The sequence below is a fragment of the Triturus cristatus genome, chromosome 2_1 (genome assembly GCF_964204655.1).
Source record: "Triturus cristatus chromosome 2_1, aTriCri1.1, whole genome shotgun sequence".
Classification (NCBI taxonomy): Eukaryota; Metazoa; Chordata; class Amphibia; order Caudata; family Salamandridae; genus Triturus; species Triturus cristatus.
Genome location: NC_140581.1, coordinates 902,512,705 through 902,527,278, shown reverse-complemented (window position 1 = coordinate 902,527,278; position 14,574 = coordinate 902,512,705). Strand labels below are relative to the sequence as shown.

At 43.9% G+C, this 14,574-nt stretch overlaps 1 protein-coding gene across 1 annotated transcript in view; it reads right to left on the bottom strand.

Moving 5' to 3' along the window:
- The window catches only part of SLC28A3 (solute carrier family 28 member 3), a 312,588-nt gene that overhangs the window by 23,541 nt on the left and 274,473 nt on the right, over nucleotides 1-14,574 (bottom strand). The window contains exons 14-16 of the mRNA XM_085633118.1: nucleotides 12,511-12,708; nucleotides 5,885-5,966; nucleotides 1,695-1,793 (exon numbers count right to left, since the gene is read on the bottom strand). Of these exons, the coding sequence (XP_085489244.1) occupies nucleotides 1,695-1,793; nucleotides 5,885-5,966; nucleotides 12,511-12,708 (379 nt within the window). The remainder of the gene's footprint in view (nucleotides 1-1,694; nucleotides 1,794-5,884; nucleotides 5,967-12,510; nucleotides 12,709-14,574) is intronic.

The window sequence follows — 14,574 nt, the reverse complement described above, 5'->3', positions numbered from 1 at the left end:
TGCATCAGTAGTCTGGGATTGCACCGGAGGCAATGGCAAGTCATTAATATGTCCCAATACCATTATGAAATCATTGAAAGTCTTATTTAGAGTACAGACCTACAAACTTTGGGTTGCAAATTTGACATTAGAGCTTTGTCAAATTTCGTCTGAAACTTCAGTTTATTTACACCAGGTGTTAGTAACATGAGCCCTGACATTGCTTCAGTTTAAGTCAGGAACTACATGCATCTATTTATTTGAAAGCTTTAATAAAGTGTTGCATGATGCTTTTGGCTATTTGGGGGTGCTTTGCAAGGAGCAATATGCCCTGTGCTTCCAGGGCATGTATTTGACGCATGGAAATGGAGTAATTTAGTGGTAAATTTTCATCGAAGATTTTTATGCACTGCCTATTTATCTACTGGGCAGGAATGGTACACATTCTTGTATTTGCTTAACATTATGTTACTACTTTTCTATGGCCAAATTATGTGAAATTGACAATAATGTAAAAAATGGAGCGAATTCCTATGCCACCATTTTACTGCTTCCCCTGGTTCCTTTTTCAGAATTTCTTGAGTCTCGTTTGATTTGCCTCACATAGGAATATTTTCTCATATTTGAATCAGGAAACTGTGTATATGCTGATACCTGGAGAGACTCAATTAACATTGAATTAGTCCCACTTGGTGTCTATAGAGTGCCAGACAGTTAGCAGGATGTTCATAGCAATACACAGGGAAGAGATGCTGATGTCGACAATGGCAGGACTTCCAGGAGAGTTAAAGGTAGTGGTAGGAGATTTTCAAACATTTAAATGATTAGGTAGTGACATGTGTTTTCCCTAGAGCAGTTTTCTTACGATTAAATTGATCTATGGGAAATATTTTCAAAGGAAAATGAAGTGTCTATTTGTCTCTTGCAAGGTATTAGACAAGCTGTTGAGCGAGTGATAGTTTTATTTAGTTTTTAATTGATTAGCCACTAAAATTAATTGAGTACAAACATTGCCATCCTGCTGAACAGTTACACTTTCACTAAATAAATGTTGCTGCACTCCAGTATTCCCTGCAACCAATTGCTGCCCTCATATGGATCTACACTTCTCTAAGCTGCCTGTAACTTTGCAAATACTTTTCTGGAAATCTTGATATGTTTAGCTAGATGGTATCTCTCTTTTGCTACCTCTTCTTATTTTATTTTTAATTTGTTCTAAGAAAAGAGTTGCTATTTTTCAAATGTCCTTTGTGTAACACACAGACTTCCTAAGGTTTACTGCACAATTTGAAAATTCAAAATAAATAATGAAATAAATCAATTAGCAAGAATAAATAAAGGAACAACAACTAGAGGAACATATAATGTGTTAAGAAGTCAGTTGTCGTCAACCCCTTAGTATACAGGCACTAAAAGATTACATATTGGGAACTGTATAGTACTTCATAGTACTGAAAAATCACCATGTGTGGCATACATATGCATGGAGCTAGACTTAAACATTTTGCACTATCCCACATTCAAATAAAACAAATTGCTAACACTCCTACTTTAAAAATTCTGTCAACCGCTTGCAAATAGGGATACAGGGCCTCCAGAGGATTGGGGCACAATGGAATTTAAGGATGATTTCAGTCAACACTAATCAACTTATTTGTGTTATGTAATGATTCATAAGAAATATAAAGAACGAATTGTACAAGTGTATACATTACCTGCTATGCAGGCAGTCATAAAACAGGCAATAGTACCAGCAATCATTGCACGGATAGCAGCACCGGCTATATCACCTTTCCTCCCAGGAGCCATAGATGCTGAAAACAAATGGAGCATTGCGGAATAATTAAATATATAAATAGTTTTATTGCTAAAGTGCTACACGTGAAGGTCTAGCCATGCCTCTGATAGCGATTTATGAAAGCTGCATTAACATCTAAATAAGGCAACACAAATCTACAGCAAAATCACTAAGGGGAAAATACATGCATCAAAGCAGGAAGGTGGCAATTGCAAACCATTAGATCCGTAATTTAAAATATGTGCTTGCTTTTGGGTGAGACTGCGCAGTTGAGTAGATACCCATATCTGGATTAGTGTACCTTTTTACTTGCCTCCTTCTGGCCTAATAGGTTAGGTCGTATGCCAAATCTTACTGCGATCTGACTTTTCGAGAATGAACCTCAAAAAGCAGGATAATGCCATTACAGGTTCATCAGACATTATATTTGTATGTATTTGTTTAATATACACGCTGTCCCTTTCATTTTCCAGACAGTAAATATTGGGATGCTGAAAATGGGTGCACCTCTGGACGGTGATGTAAAGCCTGTTCTTCAGCTGTACCCCCAACAAAGCCAGAAATGACAAGTGGTAAAAAATCACAGAAATACTGAAATACATTCATCTACGTCTATCAAAATATCTATCAAGTTTTTCCAGTAGGGGAAGAACCGTAAGGTGCGAACAACAATTATCTGCTACAGATAGAATTTGAAGCCATGGGGCGGCGTCAATTGCTGAAACATCCTTGTAGGCTTCATACGATTTAATCTGATAATACTGAAAAGTTACTCTGGCAAGCGATGCAGGCCATGTTGGGTACTAATCAGGCGACACTTACCCTTCTCACCCCATTTATTTGGTTAAACATTTCATTGACATTTTAGAGGAAGACCAACTGGTTACCTTTGCAACCGGTAACCACATTTATTGCTGAAGGTAGTATAAGGTCTCAATTGTTATGTTTAGCCACCAATGTAATTCCCTGAGGGGTGTTTACTTCATCGCCCCTGTAATCTCAAATCCCGATGGTCACGACTGTGACGTAGGGACGGAGGGGCAGGGCGAATAAAGGAAGCCGGGGCGTGGCCTGGCAGTGAATCCTTCAGCGAAAAGGAAGTGGCTAAGAACCTTGAGACATCACTCAGCAGACTCTCTGAATGGTACAGAGACTGGCAGATCACCCTGAACACAAGCAAAACCACAGCAACATTATTCACCAGGAAGCTGAACAGGGAACACCCTCAGATCCTCCTCAATGGGGAAGAGATCAAATGGGAAAACAGCAGCTCCTACCTGGGGGTGACTCTGGACTCAGCTGGAGAAACCATATAGAGAAGACCTGCCAGAAAGCAGCAACAAAACTGTCTGCATTATACCCACTCCTGAAGACCAAGTCGATGCCCTTGCAGAGCAAGGTGCGAGCAATCACCGCAATAATTCGACCAACTATGACATACGCTTCACCAGTATGGAGTGGCTGCCGCCCGCAGCTTCGGAAAGACCTACAGAGACTACAGAGCAGGGCCTTACGGGTGGCAGCAGGTGCTCCTATCTTCACAAGAACAGCAGACCTCCACAGAGACCTAGGCGTTGAGATGTTGGACGACCATCTCCGCAAACTCAACAGGACATTCTACAAAGGATTGGATCAAAAAGAAAACCCACTGATCAGGAAACTTGCAGACATTTCTATAAACCCATTTGACCGCTACCCGCAGCCCATCGAAGTGCTAACCATGTGAAACTGAAACATCAACACAGCATCCAAAAACTCATCACTGCCAGAGGGCAAACCACCCCGGCAGGCACCCAAAACTCATCACTGTCAGAAGGCAACTGCCGCGGCAGCCATCAAAAGCTCATCACCGTCAGAAGACAGTTGACAGATGAAAACAAGACTCTGCGATAAAACTTGCTGACACTTCTGCAAACCAAATTGACCGCAACCCACGGCCTATCACAGCGCTGACCTTGTGATCCAACCTCAACTGTGACAAAGCGTCACACATCAATAAGACAACCTAAACAGCGACTAAAAAACTCAAAATGAATGTGGAGTAATGAGGCTACCACCTCGGTATCCAAAAACACACCACTGTCAGAAGGCATCTGACAGACGAAAACAAGACACAGACCTGGTAGTGGAGTTAACGGAACCACCAAATCTGTGTCACTGCGATTCTTTTGGCATACTTTGCAATCTGCGCACTGGGCCTCAGAGATTTCTTCGGCAGCCGTTCTAACGCAGATCCAACACCAATATTATGTTTTTAGGGCTTCGTGTATGTAGAAAGATTTATATTTTTGAGTACACGCTCAATGTTGATAGTTTATATTATCTGCCTTGAGGAATTCATTATACAACAGTCCAAAAAATCATCTTCAGCTTGAATCCAAATTACATTAGTTTCATAGTCTTTGATAGAGAGACCATTAAGATGTTAAAATGTGGTGCTCTAATGCAATGAATTCGGATCTCGACAAGGTTGACTCAGGCTTTCATCCTTCTGTGGTGACTATATTGAATACCATTTTTGGTTAAGGATCAACATCTTTTATACAGCGCTTAGAAATGGCAGAGATGGAATTAAGTGCTATATAAAAAATAAGTTATTAATGAAATGTTATATCATTTGAATTTTTTATAATTTGCAGCTATGTTGAGTTTCCATTAACCAAATATTTCCATGCTTACTTAGGCTTCTTCATACCGATATCTATTTGGAAGCGGTGGTGAAACTGGAAGCGGTATTTTCATTGATAACCAAGTTAGACTGTTTTATGACGGTATGAGAAAAAAGCAAGGTCCATCCTCGTTAATATGCCATCTCTTGAATCCTTTCAGTTAGAATGCTGGCCTTTGCAAATCAATCACATTCTTAGCCTCCTAATTTATGCCAGATAATCACTGCTTGCTGCCAGTTTTCCCATGATGCAAAGCATGCAAATGACATGACTGAAGCCAGCCCGATATACTAGAAAACTATGGGGCATGTGTACATGGAAATGGCACAGAGTCGCGCTGCGGAAAGTTTTGCAACTCCGTGCTGTGCTATTTCCAAAACGCAGGGATGCGATGTATTTACAAGAATACAGCTGCACCCCTGTGTTTTCTCCAGTACTGGTGCAAAAAATTGTTGTTTAGCGCCAGCACAGACACTTTTGTGCCATAGTGCAATGGTGCCTGTGTGGCAGGGAATGACTGTTTATGTGCAGGAAGTTGTCCCTTCCTGTGCATATTCACTAATGGCGATGTGTTACTTCTATGTGTGCTGCATTTTGCAGCACACATAGAAGTAGCACATTGTCATTATTTAATGTGTCCCTTCCTGCACATAAACAATCATTCATGGCGTTTTGTTCTTTTCTATGTGTACTGTACAATGCAGAACCCTTAGAAAGAGCAAACAACAAGGAGAAATTAAAGTATTTCTCCTCGGTGCACCAATCTAACGTCTACTTTTGCATGGTGCTAGTTTTTGACACTGCCTTAGATTTACACATCCTTGTAAATCTGGGGCAAAGTCAAAAAGCAATGGATGTTGCGGTGGAACAGCCACTGCAATACCCATTGCATGTCCCTTTTACGCAGACACCTGCGTGAAAGGGTACTATATTTACAAAGGGGCGTTAGGCCACAAAAAGTGGCTTAATGCAATTTTGTAAATATGGAGCAGAGCATTGCGCCATCTGAACATTGGTAAAAGTGACATGCTGGTGGCGCAATCCCCTTGTAAATATGCCCCTCTGCCCTTTAGTCAAGCTCTTGTGGGTTTCATCTGAATGACAATTGTTACTGAGTGGCTTTCAGTTTAAGATCATGACTGAGCATAAATCAAGAGACTTTCACCCTCACTTCTAGAGGGGATGGAGATATGGAATACAAATGCTGCTTATTATCCACAAGAACCCACTACCACATTAATGCAATCTGAAGTCTTCAAATCCCCATTATAGCCAAGCATTTCGCTCCCCACCACCCTAAATACACTTTCTGTGTCTGCTGATGTTTGCTGGTAACTGGGAAAGTGGCTACATGTCTCCCATGAAGTGCATAGAAAATTGCTCACAATACTTTCATTATACATAGAGTTAAGATGCACAAGAATGATATGCGTCGTACTTAGTCCTCCTATTTGGATCCCGAGAGAGCCAAAGTTGGCAAATCCACAGAGGGCATAGGTGGCAATGGTTTCAGAACGGACCTAAAAAGATAAAAAGTGCAAACGGTTACTAATTCTATTCATTTTTAATGGAAGAAAACAAGTTTTATGTAACCTGAAAAAAATCAGATACTCACACTTTAATATCCCTTATGTGATTAATTTCGAGATTCTATGTTAAGATGCAAGGTAGGCGTAGACACGCTGCCGGAACGTTACTTTTTGTTTTCGATATTTACGAGGCAGCATTAAGCCCAAAAAAGTGGCTTGTGCTGACTCGTAAATATTGTCCCCTTTATCGCAGTTTTCTGCGTTAAAGGAGGTGCAATGGGTGTTGCTGATGGCGTTCCCAGCAACATCCATGGATTTTTGACACTGCCCCAGATTTACGAGAAATCGTCAACGCCAAAATCTTAAGCAAGGCACAACGAGGAGAATTGTGCAGCTCACATAGAAGGAGGAAAACGCCTCTTGTGATTGTTTTTGTGCAGGAAAAATAATCATCTCTGCAACACAGGCACCCTTGCACCATGGTGCAAAGGTGCCTGCGTTGGCACAGGGCACCCCTTTGTGTTCCTGCACAGGGCACCCATTGTGCGCCAGGCGCAGGTGAAAAGGACAGGAATGCACTGTATCTGATAGATACAGCACACTCCTGCCCTGTTCTTTTGCCTTAGGGCAGCGCAGCAGGAAAGACTGTATAGTCCTTTTTAGGTCTGATATGTACTGAAAAATATATTGTACTCTACGCATACACTCAGGGGCTTTGGGTCACCTTTCTTCACCCTAGCTTCTTTGGCTCAGGAACTTCAGCCAGTGGCTTGAGACATTGTCCATCACATCTTTGATCAGCCCACAAGAGTATTTTAGTTTCACTGTCTTTCAATTAGCTGTTTTGGGTTTGGGCTTCTGCCTCCATTGGAATGCACAAGGGACTATTTTACATATGTGAATGCTCCTATTAATAGCTGCTCATTCCAAAATGATCTAACTGGCTAAAAAAGATGTCCTATGACTGATGTTACCCTTCACTTGAAATAAGTGCAGATAACTTACCTACATAGTGTGCAAATTATGGATTTGGAAATGTACACAAAGAGTCATGGGTATGAATATGTCCTCAGCTATGTGCAAATGCTGTAGTTTCACTCACAGCTGACAGGGGTCTCACTAGCTAGAGGTTGCATAAATGCAAATCATGATTCACCGATGGAATGAGGCCTTCATGTTCTCTTATTTAGAAATACAGAAAGACTACCACCAGCTCGAACTGGAGGAAGGGCCGTGCCACATAACAACCTTTGTAACTCACTATGGTTTGTTTTGGTACAAGAGTCTCAGTTTTGATTTTTGTTCAGCAGCGAAGGTATTCCAAGAAGAATTCAGCTGTTTTACCAAGGAATACCCAACTGCTTGATCTAAAGTGATGATAAATTAGCCTTGAACATTGACCGAAGTCTGCCGTGCCCTTCAGGATGATTGCATCATGTTAAACAGAGCAAAATGCCACTTTGGGGCAACCTCGCAGAAATTCTATGGCCACATTTTCTTGCAGAAAGAGATGCATCCAGATCTGAACAAAGTCTCAGACCTGGCACTGGCTTGTCCACCTGAAAATGTCTTAGTTCGGCACTCCTTCCAAAGCTAGCCAGATACAGTGCATACCTGACTTTACGTCAATCAGCTCACCCTTATGAGAACTCAAAAGAAGGGGTACATCTTCAAATGGTCCCAGCAGTGAAAAGCAGCATTTGAAAATATACAGGCAAGAATGACTGACGCAGGAAATTCTCAATATTTGACACCTCCTCACCCACTGCTCTGGTAGCTGGTGAGAGGTCTCCCGGCTTAGGGGCCATTCTTGCTCAAAGATACATGGATCCTGATGCCTCTCAATGGGTTGTTGTCTATGCCCATAGCAGCCTCGCAGGCCCTGAGACAGCCGACTCACAGGCAGAAAATGAGAGCCTTGCAGTAGTGTAGGCCTGTGAAAATTGCCAACTGTTCATATATGGGACATTTTTCACAATCATAACCAATCAACAAGGACTACTGTCCCTTTTTCGTAACCCCAGGGTGAAGATATTCCACTGATAGAAAAATGGGGACTTCGGTTTCAGGACTATAAATTCAAAATCTTACATTACCTCAGCAAAAACAAAAACCTGCTGATTTTGTCTCTAGATTTTCCCTCACCACACTGACACCCGAGCCTCAATGGCTGAAGAGTACCTTCACCATGTCAACAGACAGTTATGCCTGAGGAAATGGGAGATCACCAGAGAATCACTAAATGACCCTACCTTATGTGCAGCAGCTGATCTCCTGGAGAGACAAAGGTGGAGGACCCTGAGCGGTGTGCACGTAAAGTGCACATGCAGAGCTGCTTCAAGGACCTCAATTCATTCAGGCATGCCAATGGTGAACTCACTGAAACACAGTGGAGTATTACTGAGAGTACCGTGCTTGGTCATTTCTCGCTCATAGTGAGACTGGGTAGTTCATCCAGCTCATAAACGACATTGAGGCATTGTTACCACCAAGAGACTGTTGCAACAGAAGGTCTGGTGCCCATTTCTCAACAAATCATAGAAAAGAAAGTGGGTGAATGTCAAGTATTTCAAATCCTAAGCAAGAAAATGCCAACAAACATCTACAAACTTACAGCTACCCACACATGTATGGAAATAGGTTGTTGTTGACTGCTTGTGGCCCATTGCAACTGGCCAACACTGTTTATAGTCAGTGTTAAAATTCATGCTTCCCTTAGGTGATAGTTGTTACCAGCACTGGGCCTGATTTAGTACTACCTGTGCCAAACAACATTTTCTCCATAGTTGGCATTCCTAGAGTGATTAATTCAGATAATGGCCCACTTTCTGTGGAGTAGAATTCAAAGAATTTGTTTCCAGACAAACGCACTGGCAATAACACTGTTGTGAAGTCAAGCCAATGGAAGGTTGAACCCTTTCATGCTCAAAAATAGACTCCAAGAAGCCAATATTACACGCTGCTCAATTTTGAAGATGCTTTGCCAATTTCTACATAGTATAGAGACACTCCTCATAGTATAGCAAAACACACAAGATGATGGACGGAATGTTGCACATTGGCAAAACATTCACCCCCAGTCACAGATCTGGGTTCAATCCATCGTTATTTTGCTCACCACGCCACCCCAGTTCAGACATGGCCATATGCAAATCAGTCTTGACCCTGTGCCTCATGGGAACAGTCCAGCCCGAACTGCCAAGCCATGTCTTCCCTGGACCGGAATCAAGCATCCTAGGACCGGTTTCTGGCTATCAGCCGTCATCAGCCAGGATAGCTTGACTCCAGTGGCGTAGTGAGCACGGGACCCACGTCTGGGCATACCCTTCCCACATAGGGTGAACAGCAAAACACACAAGATGATGAACGGAATGTTGCACAGTGGCAAAACATTCACCCCCAGTCACAGATCTGGGTTTAATCCATCGTTATTTTGCTCACCACGCCACCCCAGTTCAGACATGGCCATATGCAAATCAGTCTTGACCCTGTGCCTCATGGGAACAGTCCAGCCCGAACTGCCAAGCCATGTCTTCCCTGGACTGGAATCAAGCATCCTAGGACCGGTTTCTGGCTATCAGCCAGGATAGCTTGACTCCAGTGGCGTAGTGAGCACGGGACCCACGTCTGGGCATACCCTTCCCACTTAGGGTGAACAGCAAAACACACAAGATGATGGACGGAATGTTGCACATTGGCAAAACATTCACCCCCAGTCACACATCTGGGTTTAATCCATCGTTATTTTGCTCACCACGCCCCCCCAGTTCAGACATGGCCATATGCAAATCAGTCTTGACCCTGTGCCTCATGGGAACAGTCCAGCCCGAACTGCCAAGCCATGTCTTCCCTGGACCGGAATCAAGCATCCTAGGACCGGTTTCTGGCTATCAGCCATCATCAGCCAGGATAGCTTGACTCCAGTGGCGTAGTGAGAACGGGACCCACGTCTGGGCATACCCTTCCCACTTAGGGTGAACAGCAAAACACACAAGATGATGGACGGAATGTTGCACATTGGCAAAACATTCACCCCCAGTCACAGATCTGGGTTTAATCCATCGTTATTTTGCTCACCACGCCACCCCAGTTCAGACATGGCCATATGCAAATCAGTCTTGACCCTGTGCCTCATGGGAACAGTCCAGCCCAAACTGCCAAGCCATGTCTTCCCTGGACCGGAATAAAGCATCCTAGGACCGGTTTCTGGCTATCAGCCGTCATCAGCCAGGATAGCTTGACTCCAGTGGCGTAGTGAGCACGGGACCCACGTCTGGGCATACCCTTCCCACATAGGGTGAACAGCAAAACACACAAGATGATGGACGGAATGTTGCACATTGGCAAAACATTCACCCCCAGTCACAGATCTGGGTTTAATCCATCGTTATTTTGCTCACCACGCCACCCCAGTTCAGACATGGCCATATGCAAATCAGTCTTGACCCAGTGCCTCATGGGAACAGTCCAGCCCGAACTGCCAAGCCATGTCTTCCCTGGACCGGAATCAAGCATCCTAGGACTGGTTTCTGGCTATCAGCCGTCATCAGCCAGGATAGCTTGACTCCAGTGGCGTAGTGAGCACGGGACCCACGTCTGGGCATACCCTTCCCACTTAGGGTGAACAGCAAAACACACAAGATGATGGACGGAATGTTGCACATTGGCAAAACATTCACCCCCAGTCACAGATCTGGGTTTAATCCATCGTTATTTTGCTCACCACGCCCCCCCAGTTCAGACATGGCCATATGCAAATCAGTCTTGACCCTGTGCCTCATGGGAACAGTCCAGCCCGAACTGCCAAGCCATGTCTTCCCTGGACCGGAATAAAGCATCCTAGGACCGGTTTCTGGCTATCAGCCGTCATCAGCCAGGATAGCTTGACTCCAGTGGCGTAGTGAGCACGGGACCCACGTCTGGGCATACCCTTCCCATATAGGGTGAACAGCAAAACACACAAGATGATGGACGGAATGTTGCACATTGGCAAAACATTCACCCCCAGTCACAGATCTGGGTTTAATCCATCGTTATTTTGCTCACCACGCCACCCCAGTTCAGACATGGCCATATGCAAATCAGTCTTGACCCAGTGCCTCATGGGAACAGTCCAGCCCGAACTGCCAAGCCATGTCTTCCCTGGACCGGAATCAAGCATCCTAGGACCGGTTTCTGGCTATCAGCCGTCATCAGCCAGGATAGCTTGACTCCAGTGGCGTAGTGAGCACGGGACCCACGTCGGATCCTTCACTTCTTTGGATTCTTTAGTGTCTCTGAACACAAAGCACTCACAAATATGACCCCTCATATAACCCACAAGCATACATATTTACCAACATCAAAGGGTAAACTATCACTGCCTGGTGAGATGGTCACATACTTACTCGCAATTCCTCTCACTTTCAAGCTCTGTGCTGTGACCCTTTTGTCCTGTTATCAACTGAAAAAATATAATTTCTCGGATGCAGATGCAAAGGGGCACACTGCTTTTAATTTGACCTTGTCAAGCATGCCTGTTGGGAATCCAGCGATCTAACACAAAGTTGTTCACCACTAACCTCTCCATCACATTTTGACATTGTCCTTTCTTCCCATCTTTCCTTCAATTCTTGTTTTTCCTTTGAGTTTTGTTCCCCACTTTACCTTCTCTGTCCTTAGGATACCTGGCTGCCAAAGGACGCTAATCAAGGCGCCTGAGGCATCCCTGCACTTTCCTAATGATGCAGCTCAGCGCTGCATCATTATCTTGTAAATAGGCCTCTTTGCTTGTGTGCGTGCGTGTGTGTGCGTGCGTGTGTGTGAGTCAGTCGTGGCTTGCATCTAAAGGGGGTGGTGGAGCGCCAAATGGGTGGTGGGTGAAAAATTTTAAAAAATCACTTACCTGAAATACAGCCTCCTTCGCAAAGTATGTCGTCCTACTCCTGCTGCTGCAGTCTAACGTGGGCCCTAGCCTGCTACCTTAACCAATCCTGGCGCTGCTCTCACCAGCATGAGAGCAATGCCAGGATCAGAGCGAGCGACTTCTCTTGCCACTCCTGAGGGCACTGGAGCTTTGCACTTGCTCTAACCCAGCTGTTTTAAGACAGCTGGATTACAGCTTTCATAGTGCGCATCTCTGGCTGGCCGTCGCAAGACGCCCAGCCAAAGGTGCATGCGCATTTTTAAAAGTGCCCAGGCAGCCCATCGTCATCCCCGCTACCGTCACTGTGCAATCCCTGCCCCGTCCTGACCCTTGGTTCGGGACAAAAGGATGAAAAATAAAATCTTAATAAATTAACTTCATTACCATTTTATTTTTCATCTCTGGGGCTTTTGGGGGCAATATAGGTGGTGGGGCAATGCTCCTCTGCTCCCATGGAGGAGCCGCCCCTGTGCCTGTGTGTGCGCGAGGAAACAGTGTGTATGTGAGTAAATTGGACCTTGACGTCCACGTGTTTTGTACAAAAGTACTTGAATATTTATCAATTGAACATACAATGTATATACTAGCACGCGAAACACTGGATGACATGTTTAGAAAAGTGCTACTTACAGACATGTACTGTTTTATCCCATTAATGTACATTGGACCCCGGTGTTTCCTGTTCGTGATCAAAGCTGCAAGGTTTTCATAAGCGACAAACTCATTGAAGAAAGTTTTGTATCCTAGCAGCTTTCCAACAATAAAGCTGTCTTCCCAGTCCACGCCCATCATAAAGGAAAATGGCATAAAGACATATGAACAAATGACCTGTATAATGGAAACAAAGGAATTCTTGAATTAGAAAAATGATGTGTAACATACAAGATCCAATACAAGTATAAACAAGCATTTGCAATGCAAAAGGTCTCCCAATTATCGGAGTTTGAGCTATTGGCATTGTAAATGACAATGCCTTTTATTTATGTTTTGGTTTTTTAAATATAAATAAAATGCATTGTCATTTACAATGCCAATAGCTGAAACTCGCGTAAATGCGAGACCTATTGCATTGCAAATGCTTGTTTGTAGTTATTGTTGAGAAGTCAATCATGTTCTTTTGCTTGTACAGTTAGGGGCTTGAAGATAGAGCCATATAGGAACCTGTTTCAAAATCAGTTTTCAATTACTACTAGGTCGGAGACCCATCCCACATAAAGCCCTGACATGACATTCATCGCGCACCTTTCTACTTGACTCTCATGCAATGTGTGATCTTAGCCAGATGTGGTTTTCCCTGTGTAGTTTCAGTTGCAAATGTATATACATAAAACATAAATAATACAGTGCATGTTTTCGGGCTATAGCTGACTGGAGATTGAGGATGATCAACATGTCATCTTTTAAGTGCTTAAAATAAATGTGGATCTAAGTGATATTAGACCTGGTTTCCAATAGTTTCCTGGTGAGTCTATATAGTGCAAAAATAGTGTAACTTTACGTAAAGCAGTTGAATATGTTACACGTGTTGTAGACATAGGGAGATTAAGCATTTTGCCCAGAATCACGGGGTGTTGAGCCAAAGCTAAGATTTGAACCTGCTTCTGCAGTTCTAAAAGTCCCTACTAAACTATATCACGCAATGTACAGCCCCTGCACTTCACCACACTGGAAGACATTACGGGAAGTACCCTCGTTGAAGTGATCTACCGGGGAATACACAGCAGGCTCGGTGCAGTTAGAGATGCAGTCAGGAGTATGGGATTCAGAGATGATTTTCAAGAGTTCTTTGGTTGCATGGGCAGGTTGAGTCGGTGATGAACGTTTCTAAAAACGCTCCAACATGTGTTGCTGCGCAGCGGAAGGCCCTGTGGAAAGGTCGATTGGTCACCTTTGTTACTTATTGCTGTATTTGGGAGTTCAACTGTTACTAAAAATGTGGAAGCTATAGCCCACACAGTGTTAAACGTGTACAAATTACAAAATAATCAGGTAATACGGTCACAAAATAACAAATAATTTGCGTTTTCTTGCCACATAATTTGATCCTCCCCTGCAGCATAATTCCAGTGGCCATGGCTAGGTTGATGCAGCAGAATTCTCACAGCTTGCTCCGTAACCTAAACATGGCGGAATAGACCGGTCACTCATTTCTGTGTGTCTCATATAAATTCGGTGAGCTTCTAGAAAGTGATGCGACAGAGGAGCGAGCTGGCATGCTGACGAGCCCCCATCCGCCAATGCTCTCAGACCGGAGTAGTAACCTCTTACTAACCTAGCAAGAACACACGGGTTGGTGCACACAACTGTGTAAATTTCACCTGAACAAGGAGTACGAGGAAGAAGCGGCATCCCAAAATAAACAAAACAGCAACGGCTTTCGGGCGAAAGCAGGCCGCTTTTAGCTCCCCTGTATATTAGATTCAAGGCAGCGGAGCCAGCACCGAGCAGCTCGCAGCTGCCAGTCAGTGTCACATTTGCTAGTCCAGCGCTGGCTCCCGAATAGTTTATCTGGGTTTAATCCAACCCTGAGAGACATGCTGGCATGAATTTAAATTACCGGGGCTGGTTTGCTCCTCCTCTGACTCTATGCAAATTCAATAGTCATAGAGGACCAAGCTGCGTCTCGTTGCCAAATTATGGAAAACGCAACACATTCAGCACCGAGCTCGGCAGTCAGGTTGTTATGGGTTTTAG